A 24,382-nucleotide genomic window follows, 5' to 3' on the forward strand; every position below is an offset into this window, starting at 1 on the left:
TGATGGTTATTACACATTACCATCCTGGTAAAAAACAAAACAAAACATTTCACTCAACTTTTAGAGAGGAGCAAAAGAGAGCATCCTGACTGGAAACATACATAACACCCACCTCGGCCACGGTCCGATTACCCTGCTGCCATCGGGCAAAAGATACAGAAGTATCTAGTGCCGCACCACCAGACTACAGAGCAGCTTCTTTCCTCAGGCTGTGAGACTCCTCAACTCACCCTAAACACTCTACCATAAAACATATTTTTTCTCTAGTAGCATAAAGGGACACAAGAAATGTGCGTACATTTCGTTGTACAACCCTGTGTTAGAGCTACAATTAAATGAATCATGAATCTTTTGTGCACAGTCAAACATTATTAAATATATTTGTCAGTGAACAGTCTACAGGAAAAGTGTATAAATGTCATTATAGCTTTATGAAATATGCAATACATACATCAATGTTAAATATTTCAGTTTCACTTTTGACTGTTCTGAAATGCAACTCTACAAACTATATATCTTCACATGCTTTAATATCAGAGGAAATGATAACCTTTTTGCAGGGTGAACCTCTAGAAATTGGCAACATCGTATAAAGCCATTAGTCATGTTAAATGGTGCAAACCAAGATGCAAGCCATATCAACTTTGAGATAGTTGAATGCGCACCAGCCATAAAGACAGATTGATCACATTGGCAGTGAATTGGCTCCACCTTGTAAAGTACCTTAATGGGTCGTGTTCATCTATACCAGCTGAAATGATTCAAACTGAAGATGACATTTAGTTATGGCAGTATCATACATACCTACTTATAGGCAGTGTAGTGGGTGACTTCCTGAAACATCGCGAAATCCATTACAGATATATCCCATTCATAATAGCTTCCATTATTTCACATCTTGAGCCAATAAGGTTCCCCCACAGCCAGATGTAATAGTTTCAAGCTGGGGACATTTTGCTCTGAGCATGACCACAGGATACAAATTGCTGACAAAATTACGATCCTGCAATAGACGCTAATTTGGTACATGAAGAGGAGTTCTGGAATAGTACTTTCAACAGGGAGAGGGGGGATTGTAAAAGCTCCTGCACAAGCACAAGTATCTTGAATTCATGTGAAGTGACTTTAAATGTAGGATACACACAGAAAGACATAGGCACAATCGTATTTTTAGAGTTTATGAAACACAAAATGTATTTGGACCTTTAGTAATGAATGCAGGGCACTGGGACTCCAGGTAAATGAGTATGTCCATTCGGTAACGTGACCACCACAGCCTCGCTGCTTTGTTTGAACGTCAACCCCCTGCCTGTTGCAGTAATATGAGCTGCTTCCTGTTTCAGCAGATTCATAAATCATCATAACAATTTTAGGTACGTTCCATCTGGCATCAAAATGTGATGTGAGCTCAGTTTTTTTTTTCTTGTGCGTCATGTTGCCAATCATAGTTTATGTTGTCGAGATAAAGAACATTACATGTTTGCAGGAACAATTTTAGTAATCATTTAACTATCCTACAAAACTTTTTGTTTTCTGAGATAAAAGAAGCATGTAGCAGTGCGTTTATTCCAATGATTACTTCCTTATTTTTCTGTTATTGTTGACCAAACTCAAGTTCTTTCTACAACCCTGGTGTTGTAAAATGATAAATAAATTATTTTTTTAAAGCTTTTATTGGCAGAAACTGATGACGTGACGATATTATCTTACATCCCTCGTTTGAATCTGAGGGATAAGCTGGGTGTTATTCTCCCACTATGCAAAACAGAGCTGCAATAATCAGGCAATTTATATATTAGTCAGTTGAGAAAAAATCAATCTCTAACTATTTTAATATGGCAGTAATTGTTTCACTCATTTTTCAAAGAAGAAGTTTCTATTATAAGAGTTTTTATTAGTTTTTCAATAAACAGATAAAGGAAACAGTGTATTATACCTACATATCAACACAGATATCTGTACAAGATGGAAAAATAAGCAGCACAATTAAAACAAAATAAAAAAGAAAAAAAAAGAAAGAAAATAAATAGAGGGACTATTTGTTGCATCGTGAGATGAGGGTATAGAGGTCAAACTCAACATGGACTGCGGCTAGTTTATTTTTCTTGTGACCCAATTTGCTTTAATTTAATTAATCAAAGCAAATCCTGCTTTACATACATACAGTAGTTTCTTAAATGGAAGAATTTGCTTATTTTCTCTTTCATTTATAATAGCAATTTTAAAGTTTTGGTTTTTGACTGTTGGTTGAACAAAAGGAGCCATTTTAAGACATCACTTTGGGCTCTGGGAAGTTGTAATTAGCATTTTTGTCATTTTAAAAAAAGATTTCTTATTGATGACATATTTGAATAAATTAATTGTGAAAATAATCTGTAGTTGCAGCTCCAATGCAAAATATATAAGTGTGAGGATTTCACATTTTGTGGCAAACCTTCCCTCCACATAAGCTTAGTATCACTTAACACCGTTCAACTCCAGCAGACCCAAAGACCTGTTTAACATCCAACAGCTGGGACCTGAAAGAAAAATTTCCTCCCTCACCCCGGGGTCCACACATATGAAAGCATATCATGCTCTTGTCAAGCAGGAGCCCACTGGTTCTGCAACACATTATCGTTTGTAACCCAACTTTTTGGGGTCCACGATCAAGATCAAAGCTGTGACCAGAACTCTTTAAAGCAGCAACGGGTGAACACATCAGAAATACTAGAAGCTAGGAACAAGATAGGGTCAAGAGAGGAAAAAGAGAGAAAGAAAGAGGAGGAGGGGGGCTGGTCTTTCTTGGGAGCCCCTACATGGCTAACAAACAAGCAGAGACTCGAGTGCAGAGACACAGGATAACAAGTGGACAATGGGGCGGATTGTGCAGCAGTTGTAAAGTGGTCTGGGAAACCCTCGGGCCTGGTTGGGAGGTCTTCTCAAGAGAGAGATAGAGGGAGAGAGAGAAAGAAAGAGAAATGAGAGGCATTCTCATTCATTTCCCTTCTCAGCAGACTGACACAATATTCAACAATGTCCTTTTCACCCCAAGTTCAGAGAGAATGAGAAAGGAAGGAGAGAGGCTAAAAGAGAGAAAAATGGAACAAAGTGGAGAGAATTTAATGAAGATATACAACTAAAAGAGACCCACAGAGACAGAGCGCAAGACACAGAGCACAACATCTGCCTTTTCTAATTACTAATCATCCAATTATCATTACAATGAGGAAGTGACAGCCTTCCTAGAAACCTGCACAGCAATTCCGATTGGCTCTTTTAATCTAATAAGAGTAATAACAAGGACAAATGGGAGAGGGTGTTTGGCTAATCCAATTGGGTCAAGGCTGTGTTTCAGACAACTGATCGCTGTTATCAACAAAACTTCCCCGGGGAGCAAAATCATGTTTTTAATCAAGGTTGACTCCAGTCCTGTCCTATCTGCTTTGAAACTCATATTCACAGGACTGATGCTTTCAAAAACAGTCATCAAAAGAAATTTGGGCTCACAGAGTAAAGTGGTGCCACACAAACAGCAAGGAAACACACAGAGGAGGTTCAGTTTGTGAGTTTATGGATTTTCATTATTTGTTATTGTGGTTATTGCGTCTTATTCTTTAGGTTATAGAGGTTCCTTCCTTTTCTTTTGGCATTTCCTTTTGTTCTTTTAAATACATTTAATGAATCATATAGGAGACAGTGTGTGTGTGTGTGTGTGTGTGTGTGTGTGTGTGTGTGTGTCAGAGGGAGAGCAAGAGAAAACAAAGAGTATGTAAATGGGGCATTAATGGTGCACACATGGTAGGGGCGCAACCTGCTAATGTTGACCATACACACTCTCTGATAGCCATCTACTGACCTCAGAATGACCGAAACTCACTCACACACACATGCACACAATTACACAGGTGCATAACGTATTACATGGGCGAATGCATACGAATACATGAAGTTGTTTAGATGCATGCATTCACTCAAGTTGAAACATTAACACAAAATTGGTTTGGTGTAGGACAACATTTAACTTGGGCTGGGTAATATAATATTTTTATTGTCATATGAGACTATACTTAATATTGTCTGAGATTTTGGATATCCTCAAGCATTAGGGTGTCTTTTCCTGGTTTTAAAGGCTGCATTACAGTAAACTGATGTCATTTTCTGAACCTACCAGACTTATTACTTGTTCTAATACTTGATCTTATACTTGCCGTTAGCCACTTAGTTACTTTATCGACATTACTGATGATTATTTATCAGAAATCTGATTGTCAGTGTCAGGTAGCGATACTTTTTCATTACAAGACTACTGCTATTAAAATGTAACTTGTTATGTTACAGTACAACATTACCTGCTGGGAAAGTGACTCTTCAGAGTGCTTTTGCGTTACCAAAAATGAAAAACCCCAGAGTATGCAGGTCTTCCTTTAAATTTACTGACCCTACAGACGCTGAATATACCATATTCTAGAAATCATAATCTGTAATTTTGCAGGCTTATAATAACAGGAATAACGGATGCAATTTCCCCATTCACAGCTCTTTATCAATATTTTATGTTTGATCAGAAAACATAAAATTAAGTGGGTACAGGGCGCATATAGCCTGACACGTTCATACGACATAAACATTTTTTTTTAATTCAACTGCAATCAAAAAGGCTGAATTATTTGAAGTACATAAAAGTAAAGAGATGTTGAGAGTATCTGAGAGGTAGCAGCTGTGCAGCTTTTTGGCTACCAACGATCAGACAGCAAACCTAACCAGGACGTACAGTTTAAGCAGCTGCCTCTGAGAATATAAGACCATGGGCTTGTATAGCCTACAGGAAACCAGAGCTTGCCTTCTCTGCTCTGGTCATCTTGCCAGCTGAGTAACACCTGCGCACTGATACAACACAACTGCACTCACACATCTGCAGGCGGCTGCATAGTAAGAAGTAAGGGAGAAACAGAAACAGTGTGAATGCCTCAGATATTTTCTTATTTTGTTTTTTTGTGGCAACATGGAGAAATTCTTACAAGAAAGGATAATATATTTCAAAACGTAACTAACATATTACTTTCATTCCAACAAAAAAGTAATCTGATTATTCTACCCACAACAGTGGTTAATATTCTGCAAAAGGACCAATCGCCTACAAAAGTGGTTGCATTATTGAGTTTAAGGTATTTGGGCAAAAATATGATATGATACTTGATTTTGTTGCCTAGTCTTAGCATTTTTAAAGTGTTTATGAAAGGTATATCTTGTGTACCATGATATAGCCTCATTCTGAGGCCATAAAGGTGCTATTTGTAAGAAAAGTAGATTTTTGAAAATCTCATTCCCAACTCGTCGACGACCAGCTTTTGACGGGTTGGAAAACACCAAACCGCGAAATCAACTTTTCTTACAAATAGCACCTTTAACCATAACCTTCCAGGTTTTATTCCAGGCAGGATTGTTTGCTTAATGTCACACTTCTGTCTGTCTTTGTCTCAGTCAATCTCTTGACACTCATTTCATAAAATAAGCCATAGTCCTCAACAAATGCCCTCCTATGTTTAAAATTCAAACTCACATGGGTATAGAGGTATAGGGACATATGCTCTCAACAGGGGTCCCTTGTTTCAGTATAATAACCCCACTGAGAGAAAAGTGAGATGGAAGGGGAGAGGTACAGGAAAGTGGTGAAATACAGAGACAAGGTGAGGTGTGGAGGACGGGGGGTGAAGAGGATGGAGAGGTAATTTCAAGAAAATGGCTGTGAGACGAGACCTTGGGGGATATGAAGTGAATGGACATGCGCTGTTGCGTCCTCCCCTCTTTCTTTTTCTGTGTGACAATGTTCCCTTTCCAACTCTGAGCTCTTCAGGAAAAAATACTTTTAAAAGAGTAGGAGAGTTAAGACTATTTTGAGCCAGGGTGATACACCATGGAGCATGAGCAAGTGAAAAATTGAATGTTTGAGTGGGTCACAAGCTGTATCAAACTTGTTTATCACATTATTACAGGATTATTCAACAAGTAAACGTTTGTATAATAAAACGGTTGCAACATTTAACACCAGGTTTAATTACTGTGTCTAATAACGATGTCAAACACTCGGCAAAACACTTTTATGCAGCTGCAAAATCTAAAATATTCCCTCAACAGACTCCCGTGTATTTCATCCAGTGATATTTGCTGACAGTTTGTTCGGTATGTTTGCGCTTTAGGCAGGGAAACATCATCCACTGCTGGGTCATGTTTTAATTTTAGAGCCATCAAAATCTTGTCTCGCAGTGATGCACACGCACACGCACACGCACACACACACACACACACACACACACACACACACACACACACACACACACACACACACACACACACACACACACACACACACAGACAGCACACCCAGCACTCCTGTTAACTGACTTTGAGTCAAACGTACAGTACCTGACTAAGCGACCCTACAGCTATTTTTGGACTCGCTCAGAATAATATAAACACAGACTCACAAACACACTGGTGCACATACACACACATGGTCCCTCCCACACATACATACAGGTATACAGGCATGCGGACACTAGATACACGCAGCCTGCAAGCTATTTCTAGACCAGTGGCAAAATAACATGTTTTGATAAGGTCAACAGTCGGGTTGTGGTTTCCAAACATGAGCTCTGACTCTCTGGACGCTGATATATCTCTTGAGTTAATTGACAGCAGGAGAAATGTGCAGACAGAGATGCAGACGAGGAACATAAGTAAATACAGAAGGAGGGAGGAAAACATTTCTTGGTTAATCTACCTATTTAGTAACAGCTTTCTGGCTTTCACATTTGTGTGTTTATTGTTTACTCGCTTGTTAGATAGTTAGAACAGCAACGCTCGCAAAATATTTGGCATCAGCCACACGAGACGGTGCGACACAAGGCGTTACATAGTTGTTCAATTTAGAGGACAGATCAACATCCAGCTATTTTTACATTAAAACTTTTAGTTTGTGTAACACTGAAAAATCTGCTGCTTAAAGTCTACAGCAGTCGTATTTTTATAACATTCAAAGAGGTCCAGTGTGAGAACATTTCCTCAGGCAGAAGTCCAGAACATCATGTCACCTTGCATTGGAATTCAGTGCTTTAACAGTATATTTAATTTGCCTAGTAGCTATATCAAGGTCTGTAGTCAAGGTATGTATACCAAAAACTGTCAAATAAAGTACACGCAAAGAATATTGTCAAATGTTTTTTTGTCATATGTTTTAAAATAAAACTAAAACATAACAGAGCTTTTGGAAAATGTGCCTTTTAAAATAAAGTGCTTCATTTTTAGAAATGTCATGCTTGTCCAAATGCGCAGGTTTGATTGGATAAACAGCTTTACCTGGATAGAAAAGTGGTGTTTGCTAAAAAGAGTAAAGCTTCATCAAAATTGAATAAATCACAATCATTTCTTGGTTATAAGTCCGGATCAGGATGGGATGGCATCTGGATCCAGACCTGGATCGTGGTCTGCCTATTAGTGACCCAGGCTCTAGAGCATTTGAAGTATCATGCCAAAACATCCAATGTTAAAAAAAAGGCAAAACAGGTAAAGAGGGTGGATGATGCTAGTCCTTCCTGGATGCCTCCACCCTAGCTGCACTGGATCACTGCAAAACCAAAGTTGTCATTACTTTTATTGCAACTGTATGTACTTTATCTTCTTTTTCAACTTATATTTGTTCAATTTGTTTATCAACTCACCTGCACAACACACTTTCATACATGCATGCAAACACATCTAAAAGACAAACAATAACAAAAAAGCAACTAAAAATCTGTACAAATCCAACAGTTAAACATGTTAACCACTGTTTCAGGTGTTATTGTCTGTATATTCTTATCTCTTACCTATAAGTACGATGTCCTATTTAAAAAAAACACAAAGAAATTGTAAGAAAGGTGCAGTATTGGCAGAGTGACCGTTTTAAATCCCACCTCAGCCGTGTAGAAAAATGTTTCAGAACTGTTACCAGGTTGTAAGCAGCCGACTGTCAGAGCGACTTTTATGGAAAAATCACTGGGGTCCTTTTCAAACACGAGGCCTACATGTAAAATTGGCACAGCATTTTTCGGATTACAGTGCATGTCTGAAAGTGGAAACAGAGACAGGGTGTACTGCAGGCGAGTGTGTGTGTGTCCAATTTCCCAAGGCTTTTCAGATACCACAGCCAGACCTCAAAACTATCATCACTGTTCTCGCTCCCATCTGCCAAAGTCATCACCCACACACAGACACTCTCTCTCCCCCTCTTTCTCGCACACACACACACACACACACACACACACACACACACACACACACACACACACACACACACACACACACACACACACACACACACACACACACACACACACACACACACACACACGAAAGAGGTGTGAAATAGCCGTCCCTCACCGTTTTAACAGGGGTGGGAACCTGGCTATAAACTCTCTAACGTTCTTAACTTCTGTCTTTCGGTCCACTCACAGGCTTGCTCACTCTCTCTCCCTCTCACATACGCACACAAACAAACATTTGTTGTTGGCTTGTTAGTCTGCCGAGGTGTCGGTTCTTAGAGGCAAAATAAAACGAGGTGAGAAAAAGCTAGTAACAACTACTCTGAGCTTTTCCCGTTAAAGTTTACACTTCTATTTCCACTCGATTACGTCTTATTTTTAGGTACACGAGGAGTTGACGGTACAGTGACATCAGGCATTTTGAGGGGCTTTACTTAAGTACATTACCACAGTACTACTCATCTTCAGAAAATAATGCAGGAAAAAATGGCAGAGAATATAAAGGACTGTGGAGAAGAGGAAGGAATTAAGAAAGAAGAGTTCAGGAGAAGGAAAAAATATGGAGATGTGAAGGCAGTGAAAGAGTGAAGAAAGAGAAGGGAATTAAAGTTGAGGCCTCTCAGGCAGTGAAAGTCGAAAGGTTGCAAATGAAAAATGAGATGCTGAAAGACCGGGAGTGACTGATGATGGTTGGAGAATATAGTATGTCTTCGACTGCATTTCACATTGAGATGTTTTTAATAGTGAGGGAACAGCTGTGGTTTCACACACAAATTAAACAATCTTTTAAACAGCTAAGGAGCTGAATATTTGTCTGGTTACATCATGAAACAAATCACAAGAACTTAATGGGAAGAATCCTTCGAGATTTGATTAGTACGCTCAAGAAGCTGTTACTGTTCTCGTGTTGGCTAATGTCAGTGGTATTTCATGCTATTCGGGGAGCCACGCAACAAAATGTACCGGGCATAGGCTAACGCATGCCGCACAGAGATAGTCTAAGAGCTAAGTTTTCTGCTTGGCTGTCAAGTCTGACAAGATCTGTCTCTCTGCTGTGTCCTCTGCTCTCCTGCCTTCTGGTTTTTTAACTGGTAGAATAGGTAGACAAAAAATAAAAAACACAGGGATAATGCTTAGTCTGATTGAAATTGATGGTGAAAAACTGTAAAACTGTCTTTTCCCTCTTTTTCTTTGTCTCCTCTCAAAACGGAAACAGCTAATCTGTCACATGAGTTAAATGTTATGCACTTTTTGCTGTTTCCTTCAACCTCTCCTCATGCAATACTTTAAAATGTGTATTAAAATACATTGATGGAACCACAGCTATTAACTCAAATCAAATCAAATCAAATCAAATTTTATTTGTATAGCCCAAATTCACACATCACAGTTTGCCTCAGAGGGCTTTACAATCTGTACAGAGACAACACCCTCTGTCCTTCGACCCTCGATTCGAGTGAGGAAAAACTTGCCCCCAAAAAAAGGCCCTTTTAGCAGGGAAAAAAATGCGGAAGAAACCTCAGGGAGAGCCACAGAGGAGGGATCCCTCTCCCAGGACGGACAGACGTGCAATAGATGTCGCATGTACAGAGCAGATCAACGAGATCACAATGTATTCAATTATAAGCGATGGTTGACAGGAGTGAAAGTACATAAAGATGTATTAACTAAACAATCTTTGTCTCATAAATCTCTCAAATGAACATGACCCACAAGTAAATGTTCAATGAATACTTTCGTTAAATATTTCCACAAAGAGGTTTATTTGTCGAGAAGTATGAATTTCAAGCACTATCTCTAACTGTTTATCTGTTAAAGGTGCAAACATGTTCACTTACAACTTGCAGCTGTAATAAAAGTAAGTAGTAAAATAAATTAACACCAAAAAAAACACTCATGCCAAATTCTGATGCACGTGAGCCAAAGTAAGTTTTGGTGGGGGAGCAGATTGAGGAGTCAGGGATCAGTTTTCAACCCCTGTCTGAGTGTGTGATCCCCAGGGAGAGGATAAGGTGAGTTTCCTGGCTGAGACCGAGGCCTCCAGAGACACTCGCAAAGACATACAGACTAATTAGAGGCTTCAAAGAGAAAAGGATTGAAAAGAGCGGAGAGCAGTGATTCCTGCGGTGAAACATTTACTTTTCAGATCTCCTCACACAAGGACAAGGAGAAGAGGCAGTACCTTGGCAAGGAGGCATACTGACGCTCCACCTCTTCGTAACGTGGTGCCATCCGATGATCTGTCCCTCTGCCTGGCATCTGGTGGAGAGAGACAACTGGTTAGTTTATAGCCTCTATTTTCCTGCCTCAATTACTAATAAACTGCAAAACTGTGAGCCTGAGCATGTGCAGTGTGCACCCATAAGCCCCTCGTGCTCCTTGCATGTGTGTCCGTGAGTGTGTTTCTCTGTGTGTTTGTGATACAGGGGTAATTTAGGACTGACAAAGGCTAGTTATTAGGGATTTAGAGTTTCCGTCTTCTGAGGGTTTTTTCTGGGGGGGATGGACAGGGTCTCCATCCTAGATTAGGTTACTTCAAAACAGGATGGAGTCGTCCCTCTCATACACACACACACACACACACACACACACACACACACACACACACACACACACACACACACACGCACAGACACACACACACACAGACAGAGTCAAGTCTCATCTCCATCTTGAGCAAAAAAAAAAAAAAAGATTAAGTCGAGCTGCTGACAGTTCAATCTCTCCTGCTTCCTCTCTTACTCTTCATCTCACTGGTTCTCTCTCTCACCCTCACATCGCAGTTTTTCTCTTCCTCTACTTATTCCCCTTTCTACACACCCCCTCTCTCTCTCACTCACACACACGCACACACACACACACACACACACACACACACACACACACACACACGCTCCCTCTCTTGGAGATTATCCCGGTCTATTCAGCGGGGAGATTCCAGCCGCTGTGGCGCTCCTTAAAGAAGCCGACTAAACCCCAAACGACAACAAGCTCCACAAACACACACACACACACACACGTGCTGACACAGAGACACACATACAAGCCATTTTCTCTGTATGACACACCGAATAGTGTAAATGAGACTCATTTTAACATAATGTGGGGTGAGAGAGCAAGATATGATTCAGGTGATTGAGCGTTGCAGCATTGTAAAGTATCTTCAGGGTCTGCGTAATGCTGAGTCTCTGAAAACAGCCCATCGAATGGTGCTTCTGTTGATAATGCACGCTGCTATCGCACAAAATTGCATTACACGTAACTATTTCTTCACATACACTGTCTGACATCAGGACAATACTGTATGTCATCTGCATATTTTGGAGCCACAGTGTCCTGTAGAAGTAGGATGTGTGAAGGAAAAAGCTAAAGAGTACCATTAAATCTGAAACATAGTGGAGAGAGGGTGAAGTGTATTTGTGTGTCCCATGGGTGGAGACAAAAAGGTTGAAGGTTTTATAGAAAACTAAGCTCGTTTCTCTTCGACTCAAGGTAATATCGTCAATGCAAAAAGGTGCTGAGAATTGGATATTACAGACCCCAGCCTTTTCTTCTCTCTCTGCATTCAAGGAACGATGCCAGGAGGCATATAAAACAGATTTGCTGGTCCTGCTTTCTTTTGAACACCTGTCTTTATAGCTTCAATATCTCAGGTAGAGAGAGAGAGAGTGAGAGAGAGAGCAGGATATTAGGTTCGAATAGAGAGGTGGAGCGAAAGAATGAAAAGGCATTAGACGGAGAAGAAAGGAGGAGAGAGAGGTAGAGTGAATGAGAAGTAAATGAGTTAGAGAGAGCGGGCGAGGGAGATATAGAGAGAAGGAGGGGGATATTATGAAGCCATTGAGAAGTGGCAGGGAGAGAGAAGGGATGAGAGGTGAATTATAAAACAAGGGAGTGAATGGGGTGAAGACGGGGACGACAGAACGGAGGGGTGAAAGGGACACGAACGACACAATTTAAACAAGATGTTAAAAGAGGGAGCGAGAGATAGAGAGAGGGGTGAGAGATGGGGGGATGACTGCAACAAGCAAAGAGTCATGAATGAAAGAGGGAGGCCGGAGTGAGAGAGATGGAGGAAGGACAGCAGGTGAAAGGTAGTTTTGATCGATTTGATACGGCAGAACCAGAAATATCACCCACTTTAATCCACTTCTTCCTTTTCAAAACCTGTTGCCTACATTACCCACAATGCAACAATTCAAATTCAAAAAAATTGAGTGCCAATGAAGCCATACATCTAGAAAAACAGGTAAAAAATATGTATGGGTCTCATTTTTAAAAACAGTACCCAGTAATTTCCTTTCACAAATGGCATGGTGGTTTTCAGCAAACACAACTTAAATAGTGTAAATAGTAAATAGTGCATTCTTAGGTGGGTATTTTAGACATATTTGATGCAGTGTCTATGGCAATAGTGTGTGGGATTTACTTTAAATAGACCCTATTGGAATTGGTGCTTGGTACAAGCATGGTATTTTTGGACAACAATGGAGGTCTATGGCATTGAGGAATAAGACAAATCTCAGGCTACACAGACAACACTTTTTAACAGGATCATTGGTTTCTGTTATTTTATGGGATGAGTGGGCAATAAGGAAAACTATGAAATGCAGCAAATCACAGACCTAAAGGATGACAGACTGACAGACAGTGTATGGTTTGGTGCTCTTCTGCTCAAGTGTGCATGTCTTTGTGTGTTTCCATACACATGGATTAGGGGGAGGAGATTACTGTGTGATGCCACAGGCTGAGTAAACACAAACAGATGAGTGTGTAGTGAATGTGCATGAGAAGTGAGGGAGTGTATAGAAAGCAAACAATATCTGACCACACACAAAGTGGCATATAGTGAGGTTGTTGGAAGAATGGTAACTATTACTTCATAAGAAGAAAGTTTGTTCATGAAGAACAGTTTCTGATTCAGTCTCTGAGTGTGTTACAGTCTGTCTGTTGTTACAGTTTTATTCATAGGAGTAGCAAAATCAATATGGAATAGGAACTGGATAGTTTATGATTCACAAGAAACCTGGAGAGCAGAGAGCAATGAGCACCTGACACAGACCAGCCGTGACGTAAGACATTTGTTTGTGGACTCCTGTTTTGATGCCTCAAGTTTGGCATTACAGCTGTCGCCATGTTGTTTTTTTGGAGGAACCGTATTTGGATGAGGAGATGGAGCTGTGAAGGATATACTGATTGAGAACCTGTAAGACACATCATGCTAGCGACTTATCAAATCACAAGGTAGCTACACCCTGAAACACACCCTGCTTTATCTTCTATTTTAGTCTAAAGGGGACCGTCATTTACAAAATCAACACATACAAGGATTGTTACCATAAACCCATTACAATCTTGTTTACCAAGGTAATTAATCAAGTGAGAAGAAGGGTCATTTTCTCATAAGCTTACATACACTCCAATTTATTTTTGCAACCAGTGGAGTTGCCAACTGCTGCCTATTAGAAAGAATACAGGTTCAAGGCACTTCCACATCGGCTTCACTTTTCAGACCTGCAAGCTACATCCACTATCTAGACCGAAATAACAATGCTGTTTGAGTTTTCATGCATAAGAGGGAATATTTGAGGTGACCTGAAACTTTTGAGCAGTAGTGTACATACGACTCTACAGAGAGAAATAGTCATAGCTGAAAATCTAACAAAATCCATAAAGTCAACTCAGCTGGAGCTTAAAGATCCCCTAGTTTATTTATGTCTGCAGCTATATGCTAGTGTGTGTCGAGACAGAGGAAGAGAAACAGAGGTGTAAGATGTTAGTAGACAGTAAGCATTCACAGCAGTGACAGGAGTACAGAGCAGGGCAAACACAATGACAGCTGAGCTTCCGTGGGACAAACACCCCTTGCATGCATACACACAAACTCACACACAAACACACACAGTTAAATGCACACACCTGTACCAGCATGTGTACAAAATCCATCTTTCCCAAACCATGCACAATCTCCCTCCTTCAGGGCTACTGTACACACACTCATGTATACTCTCTCTCTCTCTCTCTCTTTCTCCTCAGGTGTGCGCACACACACACAGACACACAGACACACACACACACACACACACACACACACATTTAAACACACTCCCTCTCGCTCAAGGAGGGCTGTGGCAGTAGTGTAGTGCACTGGTTGGGGTAATGGTCTGGTGAAAAACCATTTCACGGCATAGCGAGCAGAGGAGAGGCAGAGAGGAGAGCGCAGAAATCAAGCAGAAGAGACTGATACTGAAGGGAGAGGGAGCGTGCGCGCGCACACACACACACACACACACACACACACACACACACACACACACACACACACACACACACACATACACTGTAAGAGGGGCTCATCTCTCTCCTTTCAACAGACCCTTCAATTTACCCATAAAACAGACCACCCCATCACTTTCAGCACTGACACACACACACACACACACGCATATCTTCCAGTTGTTTTACTTGGTCGGACACACACACACACACATCCTTTTCACTCGAGCTGTTTCAAGGATTTCAAAGGGATTTTGATCGACGTGGTGTATTTGGTAGATGAGACTACTTAGACAAAATGTGAAGTGTCTCTTCCCTTCTTCCACGTCTCTCTTCAACTCCTTCTTTGCTCTTCTTCATCCTCTCCCTCCTCCTCCTCCTCGGACTCTTTCTCACCTCCTGCTTTTATCCTCTCTTCCTCTCCGCACCTCATCCTTTCCCTTCATTAAGCAGCTCTCCCTAAGTGAAATAAAGGGTTCCTGTGAGTACCGTTGAATCCCCCTCGCTAACCTTTAACTCTTACTTAAGGTCTCCTTTTTTTCTCTGTTGTCTTCCTCCACCCATCGTTCTCCTTTCCGTGTGTCCATCCATCACTTATCCCTGAATTTACAACTCTCTCTCTGCTCCAGTTTAATTCCATCCCTCTCCCTCATCCCATCCCCTATTGTCTTTCACTACCCTGTCCCTTCCTATAATCAATGATGACAAAGAGGAACAATATAATGTCTATTAGTCCCTTCTGTTCCTTTCAGTGCTCACCCCCTTCCTAAACCCCCTACTGTTCTTCCTCTTTTCTTCCGTACATCCGATAGAGAGAGGGGGGATGGATCCCTTTGCAACAATCCCCTACCTTCCTCCTGCCATACGTTTCTTCTACTCTCAGTCCATCTGTCTTCTACCCTCACTCCCAGTGTCCTTTTCTCCTTCCCTAAATCGATGGGAAAGGATTCTGCTCCCTTTCTATCATCCCTCCATCATGCCCCTCACCCTGCCTCCCACCCATGTGGAAATCGATGAATAAGGGAAGGCTGGTTTTAATCCGTATCAGTCATATTGTTCTGCACAGCCAGCACTTTGGGCTGACTCAATTAAAACACAGCTCAGAAGTGGCTGCGATTTCTGTGTGTGTGTGTGTGTGTGTGTGTGGTATCGGCTGCCTGTGATACACCTAATGCCTCTGCTTTGGAGAAAAGCCACCTGGAGAAGATTGTTTGCGACTGCAAAGAAGCAAGAAGAGACGAGGGATCATTCTAGTCATACACTGTTAGAACCTATATTCTTTGACATAAATACTTATTACAAGTTGTTTGGACTTGACATTATAAATGATCTGCTTTTAAAGTAAACAACAAACGGCTCGCTTCAACAAAAGTCAATGAGGCGTAACATAAAAGGGGTCTCAGATGAGCAGCAGAATAAAGAATAATAATAAAGCAAACCATGATTAAAAGTCCAATTTGTAAGATAGTGGATACTGACCCTTTGTGATCGTAGGTCAGGTTGGCCGACATCCCAAAGCGTTAGTATTAGCCGAGTTAGGAATGAGACTCATACATCTACTTTCTTACAAACTTCATATTTAGGAACCTTGATCAACTGACCAGTGTGACCAGTAGAGGACAGGCTACAGTGATTACACAGCGTTGGGACATCAAACCTGGAACTGCTGGGAATTGAGTCTAAACACCTCAACTAAACTCAATCAAACATTCAGTTGACAGAACTAGCAAATCCTATACTGATATTGGCACTGGTTCTTAAACCAGCTCCGTTCAGGATTCTCAGAACCTCGGTGCTATTTAGTGAACCAGCCCAAGTTTCCACCAATTTTAAGTGGAACACGTCATCCAACCCAGTATCAAGGCAGTTTGTGAAATAGTGACGAAACGTAATATATGAAAACTGCATACATTGGCATGAATTGTCAATTTCCGTTGTGACACCCAGCACGACTTCAAAAAGGAAAATTTGTGTCTATGTACATGAATCCAAAAGTTCAAATTTCATCACTATTTCCAGTACTGACTTTAACATGTAACCAAAATCACTATCTTTCCGTTACCACAGACCGGATGCAAACACTAGATTCTGGTGTTACAATCTTTGACTTTGTGCGTCTGCCATCCACCCTGACCTGCAACGCCAGCATGGATCACAAATACGGTGCTTAATTCAGCCAAAGAAATGGGGTGCAGGCATGAAATATAGTTATATAATAAGTCACAGAAAAACCTTCAGCATTAGTGACCACGTACTGTACATGAATCCTGTAGATTATATTTCGTGACAGTTTCACAAACTGCTGTGATACTGTGTTGTGTCGTCAACAATAGTAGCAAGATGATGATATGATGTGATATTTGTTTTTAATGGGAAAACAAGCATGGACCAACAATTAATGATAAGAATATGTAGAAGACTATTTTGTGCAAGATGCATGGTCTTCTTCATCCCCTCATTCCAACTTGTAGAATATGTCACAGACGCTGATGTCGTCATGGTCTGCACTTCAGGTCAAGGAACACAGTCTTTCCAAATCAAAACATGTTGGTTCAAGAATGGGATCTGAACCAACCTCAATGTTGGTGGAAAAAAGTTCTCTCTTGCTCCCCTAAAGTTGAATAAACTCATATAAAACTTTTCAGCTGGTGGCCTTATTGAGCTTTCTTAACTTCTACATTTTTACAATATAATGTGCATTTTACAATAGCAATGACGCCTCCGGTGAGTTCTAAAATTAAAAATGTGGCTCAGCATACTGTATGTCTGACCTTCAAATGTGAAGTATGTGGACAGAAATCTCATTTCGCCGATGTGAATAACTTTTTACAGCATTATTCCCTCAGAACCTGCTGTAGTTATACAAAGCTGCTATCACTCTGTCTACAGAATAATTCATAATACAGTTTATGCAGCACGTTTACAATGAAATACTAAATATCAGCCCTCATCTTACTACTTGTCCTTTTTTCGGGAAATGCCTTCCAGCTTTCACTCAGGTTTTGTTACTGTGTGTCAAAACTGCTCAAGGTTTTTAGAAAATTACAGCAACACCTGGCTGTGTGTTATTACTTGGATATTGCAAACGCTTCATATTGAAGGCCGCTCTTTGTGATTACTTCACCCCAGGCGTGCTTTTAGTATTTCAGGGGGATGGAGAGAGATTTAAATACACATACGCACACATACAGTACACACAAAAAGGAAATCCAAGTATCCTATCTATTAAATCTATTGATAAATGATAATATGTTTTCTTGCTCTCTAGTGAGGGAGAAACACATATCACACCTGTCTCCTGTGTGGGAAGTGAGCATTGCTTCGGCTTTTTAAATGGCAAGCACCAGAAAGAAATCTAACAGCAGTCTTTTTTAAAATTATTTTATTGGTACCAGATTTCAATTTGTGATTTCTTCTCCTTCATTTCCTTTCCAACCACATGCAATGAGTTGTGATGCCATCCACTTCCACTCAAGCAGTAAGAAACAAAAAGACACGGTAAAACAAGCTCATTCAGCCTGTTCTTCCTCACACACTTGATCTTTCCTTCCCCCCCCACGGCTCGCCAACCATACACACTTCCTTCCGTTCATTCATTCATCCCTGCTCTCCGTCACATGCATCCCAGTCTTTATTTATTCTCTCCATTAAAACTCTCCATCCATTCATTTAATACTATATACCGTCCCTCCGTGCGTCCATCCGCCCATTCATTCTATAGAAAGCAGTAATTGCCGCTGCTGGTGAAAAGCCATCCATTTTCTCAGGCTAATTACTACACCCTCTTAACAAAGTAGCATTAAAGAAAAGAGAGTTCACTCAGAGGAACATGCTTATTCACATCCACACACAAGTTCACCTCTGCACACACATTAAGCTATTCTGATGAGGCCTTTCTATAGTTCATCATTATAAAGACACGCAGAGAAAGTTGCTCAAACAAAGTCAACTTCATCTGTTGGATGTGTGTCTGCATCGTAGCAGGGTAGCTGGCATAAAAAAATCTTTTCCAGATTACCAGTCAGATAGTTACATTTTTGGAAATTAGCTTTGCATTCCCAGAGTTAGATGAGAAGATTGATACCACTCTGATATCTTTAAGTTAAATATGAAGCTACAGCTGGCAGCTGGTTAGCTCAGCACAAAGATAGGTGGATTATGTTACCTCCAGACAGAACCAGACTAGCTGTTTCCACCTATCATTATTTCTAGACAGAGATGGTCTGACTTCTCGTTAAAAATAGCCAGTTTTGGTCACCAGGTGTCCTAAATATAAATATCCGCTGGTGTGACCCAAACTGTGGTCCAGTAGCTTCTTGGGAATGTTTGGACAGATCCAGGCTAGCTGTTTCCCCCTGTTTTTGGTCTTTTTGCAAAGCTAAGCTATCTTCTCATTCAAAACTCCACCAGAAAGCAAATAAGTGCATGTATTTCTTAAAAGGGGAAATATAAAACAATGCTTTCAACATGGTAGGATATTACCAATGAATACTGGCATCAGGATATAATATTTTACATTTGTGCAAATCACAGATATGTTGACGGTTGACATTTGGTGGTTAGGGTTGCTAGTATTGTAAGCACAGGTGGACCCATCTCCTACCTGTGTGAGTCTGAATCAGATACTCTGAGTAAGCTAGCTCTGAATGAATAAGAAAAGTTTAGTGATGACATAACACAGTTCTAATAATAACACTTTGTCTTTTCTTCTTTTATCCCAAAATATGTTGCACTGTTATTCAACTGCTTGTAGCATCGTGATCCGTCTTTGAGAAAATGAAAACATGTCTACTGTAAGTGGGTGGTATAACTGTGTGTGTTTACAAAACACATTCAAAGCTGTGGGCTGGGAAGTGAAGTTTCAAAACCAGAAATCTCAGCACCTGGCAAAGCAATCGCTGAGTCATTGCTATTGATCGACCACCCCAGTGAAACCTCTGCAGTCATACACCATTTTGGTCACTTTGTGCTGTTGGGCTGTAAAATCTCAGTGGGCCCCGCTGAGAGACACAGCTACTGACAGAGTGAGGGTGATTGACAACGTTAGTCAAAGTCTCTTAACTGTTAAGAGAGGCAGAGGAAGATAGTGAAAGAATAAAATAATCATGGGCAAATTTGCTTATTTGTTTACAACACCAAAGAGGCACAACGCATCTTTATTCACAAACCTCCTCCTACTGAAATGTCAGCGAAGCACTAGAATAAAGGGCTAAGAATTAAGACTGGTGCACAGTTAAATGTCACAGCGCTGTTGAGCCTCTCATACAATTAAGACCACAGAAGGTCAATTTTCCCCAAAGCACGCAGCTTAAAGCGTCTCTCATGAATGCGGCGATTAATACAGCATATCCTGTTTACTTAGTGTAGGTTTGTGAGGGAGTGAGAGTGGCTGCATATTATGTTTGTGTGTGTGTTTGTATGCATATCAGTATGCAGAGCTATCAATCAAATTAATTCCCTTTTCTTAAAAATGGCATTTAAAAGTTATCAGGCAGGTGGCATTACAACAAACTTGCATCAGGCAGTGAAGGAAACACTGACGTGTACACACACACAAACTTGTTTTAGTCTTCATCCACTAACTTATATAATTCCCTGCAGAATTACCTTGACAGCAACCGACACGTGCCTAAACCCGAATATATAAGTACAACCTTTTCAAATGTTCCAATGAAATCAGAGAATGTAACTGCATATTTTTTGGGAGCTCATTCTTTTTGAGTCTACTTTTGTTCAGCATGAACAGGAGGTATGACTAATGTCAAAATGTTCTGACCTGACATTGTAAGTACTGTATTCAAATTCAACCACAGAGCAGAGGGAACTCTTTCTGTTCCCAGAAACCAAGTTTTAAGAGTAAAAATCTAAGGTGCTTTCACACCTGTAGTTTGGTAAATTTGGCAAGGATTAAGACCCCATCTCATTTGAGTTCAGAGTGGTATTCTAATAAAGTCACCGAGACGAGTCGACTTGAAGTCATACTGAACGAATGGTAACTCAATGAGCATTTTGCTCTGCTGTGAGTTAAAATATGTGTGTAGTTATCTTCTCTGATTTCACAAAGAGCTCCCAAGAACGACTGATTATGAGAAATATTATTTGAGACTGTTTATCATACATAGCGACAGGTGTTTCACTTGTTCAACTCACTTTTTATTGGGAAACTTCAGAAATACAACAAGTGGGACCCAAACACAACACACATCTGGCTTCTTGAATTTTCACTTTCCAATGTATGTGTTAGAAATGCACAGATTGACCGGCCAGGGACCGGAGTTCAGCATGACCAGCGCCGGCGACCAGCCAATCGGTCTCAGATATATTCGATTCTGTGCCGGTTACATTTACACACGTGCCACCCGCCCTTCAAAAGGACCACCAGCTCGAACTGACATAAAGAGACTACATATTTCATGTAATTAACCAAAACATGTGCACTCTGTATTTTGCTGTCATTTAACACCCCTCTGCTGCCAGCCAAGAAAATTGCAATCGGTGCATCTCTACTTTTTCATCCAAAGTGCATCTTTAATGCTTTAATGTCTCCATTATAACTACACCTTTAGGAATGTTAGGTTGGAGACCATCAGGCAACAGACTAAAGCAAATGGACAGCTTGAATTTAACCCAAACCAGCAGTTGGTCTGAGATTTGGCTGTTGGGTAGATATCAAAAACACAGAACATTACAACAGCAAACATCAGATTGTTCAGATCACCGTGTTTAACTATTTATTTTTAAATGTTATAGTTGAAAAAGACAACAGAAATAAACAAGTTTGCCGATTCAACATTTTTGCCGATTAAACATTTCTCTGCAATGTAAATCAACCACCAGCTGTCTACCCGAACTGATCTTAATATCTTTTGAGTTCATACAAAAAGCACATATCTACTTAAACACAGTCCCATGTCTGGTCTGCTTTTCTTTCACGCCACAAACAAATTTCACCAAAGTCTTGCTTGGAAGTGGACCAAGACCGCCTCCGGTTGTTTAGCACGCATTAGAGTTCAACCGACAGCTTTCACACCAGCCCGAATGTACTGCACTAATGGGAAAACAAGCCAACTTATGAGTTTATTTGAATGGAAGCAAATACATTAGGTGTGTGGACTGACTTTTTGTCCCTGTTACGTGAATATGTTAAGCTATTTTATTCAACGCGACAAGATAAAATAATAAAATAATAAAAAAAACACACACACAAACATTAAAATGCTGAAATTCTGATCCTAAAGCTATATGCACCTTTTCCAGTTAAAAACTGAGCTATAAGTGTGTGTATATTATTATAAATACTTATATATTTTAGGAGGAGAGAGTGAGGAAAGTGAGGGATAGAAATAAAAGAGAGCGAGAGAAGAGGGGAAGCAGCAAGTGTGGTGGGAGAGAGAGAGAGATGGGGATAAATAAATGATAGTAAGAAGGAAGGTAAGGCGATAGCAGAGAGGATAGGATTAGTCTCTGCTGCAAAGCCTTTGGAGGAATACACTCACACACACACACACACACACACACACACACCCACACACACATCCATGCAGTGGCATTGACACATATTCTACATGCAGTTAAAAATAAAATAAAATACTGGAGACACACAAATAACACATATCTAAAACTAACACACACATACACACACTCACATACACACACGTTTATCCAGTCCTTAGTGTTCTTAACAGTTAAGCTTGTCCTTGAAAGTGCAAGGTGGGGAGTTGATAAGGGGACAGAGAGAGAAAGAGTGTGTCAGGGGTGATGGCAAATATAGAGGGACAGAGAGAAGGATGAGGAGAGGAGGGAGACGGAAAAGTGAAGGAAGATAATTTGGTTTCCTCTAAGCCCCCTCCCTGCCACCCAGATAGTCGATCCCTCTACCTCTACCACCCCCACCGCTCTCCATCTGTGTCTCTCGCTCCTTCTCTCTACCCCAAACTTCCCGACTTAAAAAAGTTCCCCTTTGAGGATTAAGGGCGGAACAAAGAAAGGTGAATTCCAAGGAAGACTGAGGGAGAGAGGGAGACGTACGGGGGAGTGAAAAGACGTAGGGGTTAAAGGGGAGACAGTTTACCTGACAGAGACGTCGGGATGATGGAGGAGAGGACAGAGAATGATGGGAGCAGGGTACATTTCTACCCCCTCTGCCATTTTTATAATGTCATCGCCTTAGGTAGGAAAATCTCTGCTGGATTTTTTTTTTTTTTTTTTTTTGGGATTCTCATAACATTTATATTTTTCTCCATGATATCTCAGCAGCAGGACTTAGCATAAGCGCCCATGCACCGCCACCTTTTCCGGAAGAGAGAGAGAATGTATGCATGTGCTAGCGCATGCTCAAAATCTGAATAAAAGTCTGAAAATACACATTTTTTTTCTGGGTGAGTGTGTGTGATTGCATGACAGTGGGAGCAGGTGGCTACAGTGGCAGGTTAGATGGAGCTGTAATAGGATGAAAGTGACACTTTCTCTTTCTGGCTCCCCTCGCACACACTCTCGCTCTTTCAGATGATTGGCTCCAGTCGGAGGGGGGAAGTGATGGTCGACGTGTCTTTTGGAGTATTTCCTATATTTCTTATCCCTTCTAATCTCATGAAAGTCTTGACCTCTTCTCTCCTATTGTCTCCCCGTGTCATACCGCTCTAGTCTGGACATGTTTTAGATCTTGTCCTCTACAATTGAACATTGCTCTTTTGCCTTCTCGGCTCCTTTGTTTTTCTTCTTCTCTGGTTCTCCTCATATCCTCCAGTCTGAAGTGTAAGTTTCAGTATGTAAGTATGGCTATGTTAACATTCTCTCACCAGCCAATATAGGTCTATAATCTGAACAGTGACTTACTTTATAACAATTAATCATGAGTCTGGATTTTATTTCAATGATGATCTTGACATCAGTAATGGGTAAACAGAGATATATATCAACGTATTTTAGGCCACGGACCCCCTGCTAAATACACTGCATAAATTCTGCATATTGATGGGGCCTACAATAACAAGAAGGGTGCCCTATAGTGTGATGTATAAACAAGTCAGCAGCAGTTGTAGCATGGCTTCTATAAGGCACGTTATCCTCACCCTCTGCCGTTTCTCCAGTGGTGTTTGAGGTGACTTATCTTGCTCGATAAGTTACAAAACAATCCACTGTGGCTGACAAGAATGTCGGTACACTTGGGATAGTAATGCATATAAGTGGCCAGTATGTTTCAATAATATGTAGTTCGCGATAGCTCGCTGTTAAGGGTAGGTGCTGCACAGTGGTTTAGTAGTGTGGTTCGCCTACTCACGCCATATTGGGATTACTACAATATTTTGATGATTTTTTTGGCCCTAATATACACAGAAATATATAAACCACAGCATATTTATCCAACATTGAGCATTTGTGCGTGTGTGTAATGTTTGTTTTAGTGTTTATGTGATAAGTGCGACTATGTACATGTGAAAGGATGAGGCACACTTGGTACAACAAGACGAAATTGGACAAAGAAGTGTGGAAAATTGAGGCAATATTTGCTTTTGTGCTGGATGACGTGCAGTGGAAGGAGGCAGAAATCCACTTGCTACGCTGAGCTTTTGTTCGGTATGTGGACCTGAATCCATGAACAGATGTGTACAACATGTACAGACACAAAAAGCCTCCCAAGGGTTGTCCTTCCTGGGGGTCTTCCATAAAAAGAAATGGGCACAAAAACACACAACTATAAGGTCTCTCAAGCTTAAGTCTTTTCTGACCTATATCCCATGACCCCTGAGAAACCTTCTCTAGTCGTCAGCTTTTTCCAGACATGGAGCAACAACTACTCGTTTAAAGCACACTTTACCTATGTC

At 40.7% G+C, this 24,382-nt stretch overlaps 1 protein-coding gene across 4 annotated transcripts in view; it reads right to left on the reverse strand.

The window, feature by feature from the left end:
* Positions 1 to 24,382, reverse strand: part of pard3bb (par-3 family cell polarity regulator beta b) — a 215,895-nt gene that overhangs the window by 13,111 nt on the left and 178,402 nt on the right. For all 4 annotated transcript variants that reach the window (XM_084361221.1, XM_084361220.1, XM_084361222.1 and 1 more), the window contains exon 23: positions 10,465 to 10,541. In XM_084361221.1, coding sequence (XP_084217347.1) covers positions 10,465 to 10,541 — 77 coding nt within the window. The remainder of the gene's footprint in view (positions 1 to 10,464; positions 10,542 to 24,382) is intronic.

Source organism: Pagrus pagrus (genome assembly GCF_965226575.1).
Source record: "Pagrus pagrus genome assembly, chromosome: 9".
Classification (NCBI taxonomy): domain Eukaryota; kingdom Metazoa; phylum Chordata; class Actinopteri; order Spariformes; family Sparidae; genus Pagrus; species Pagrus pagrus.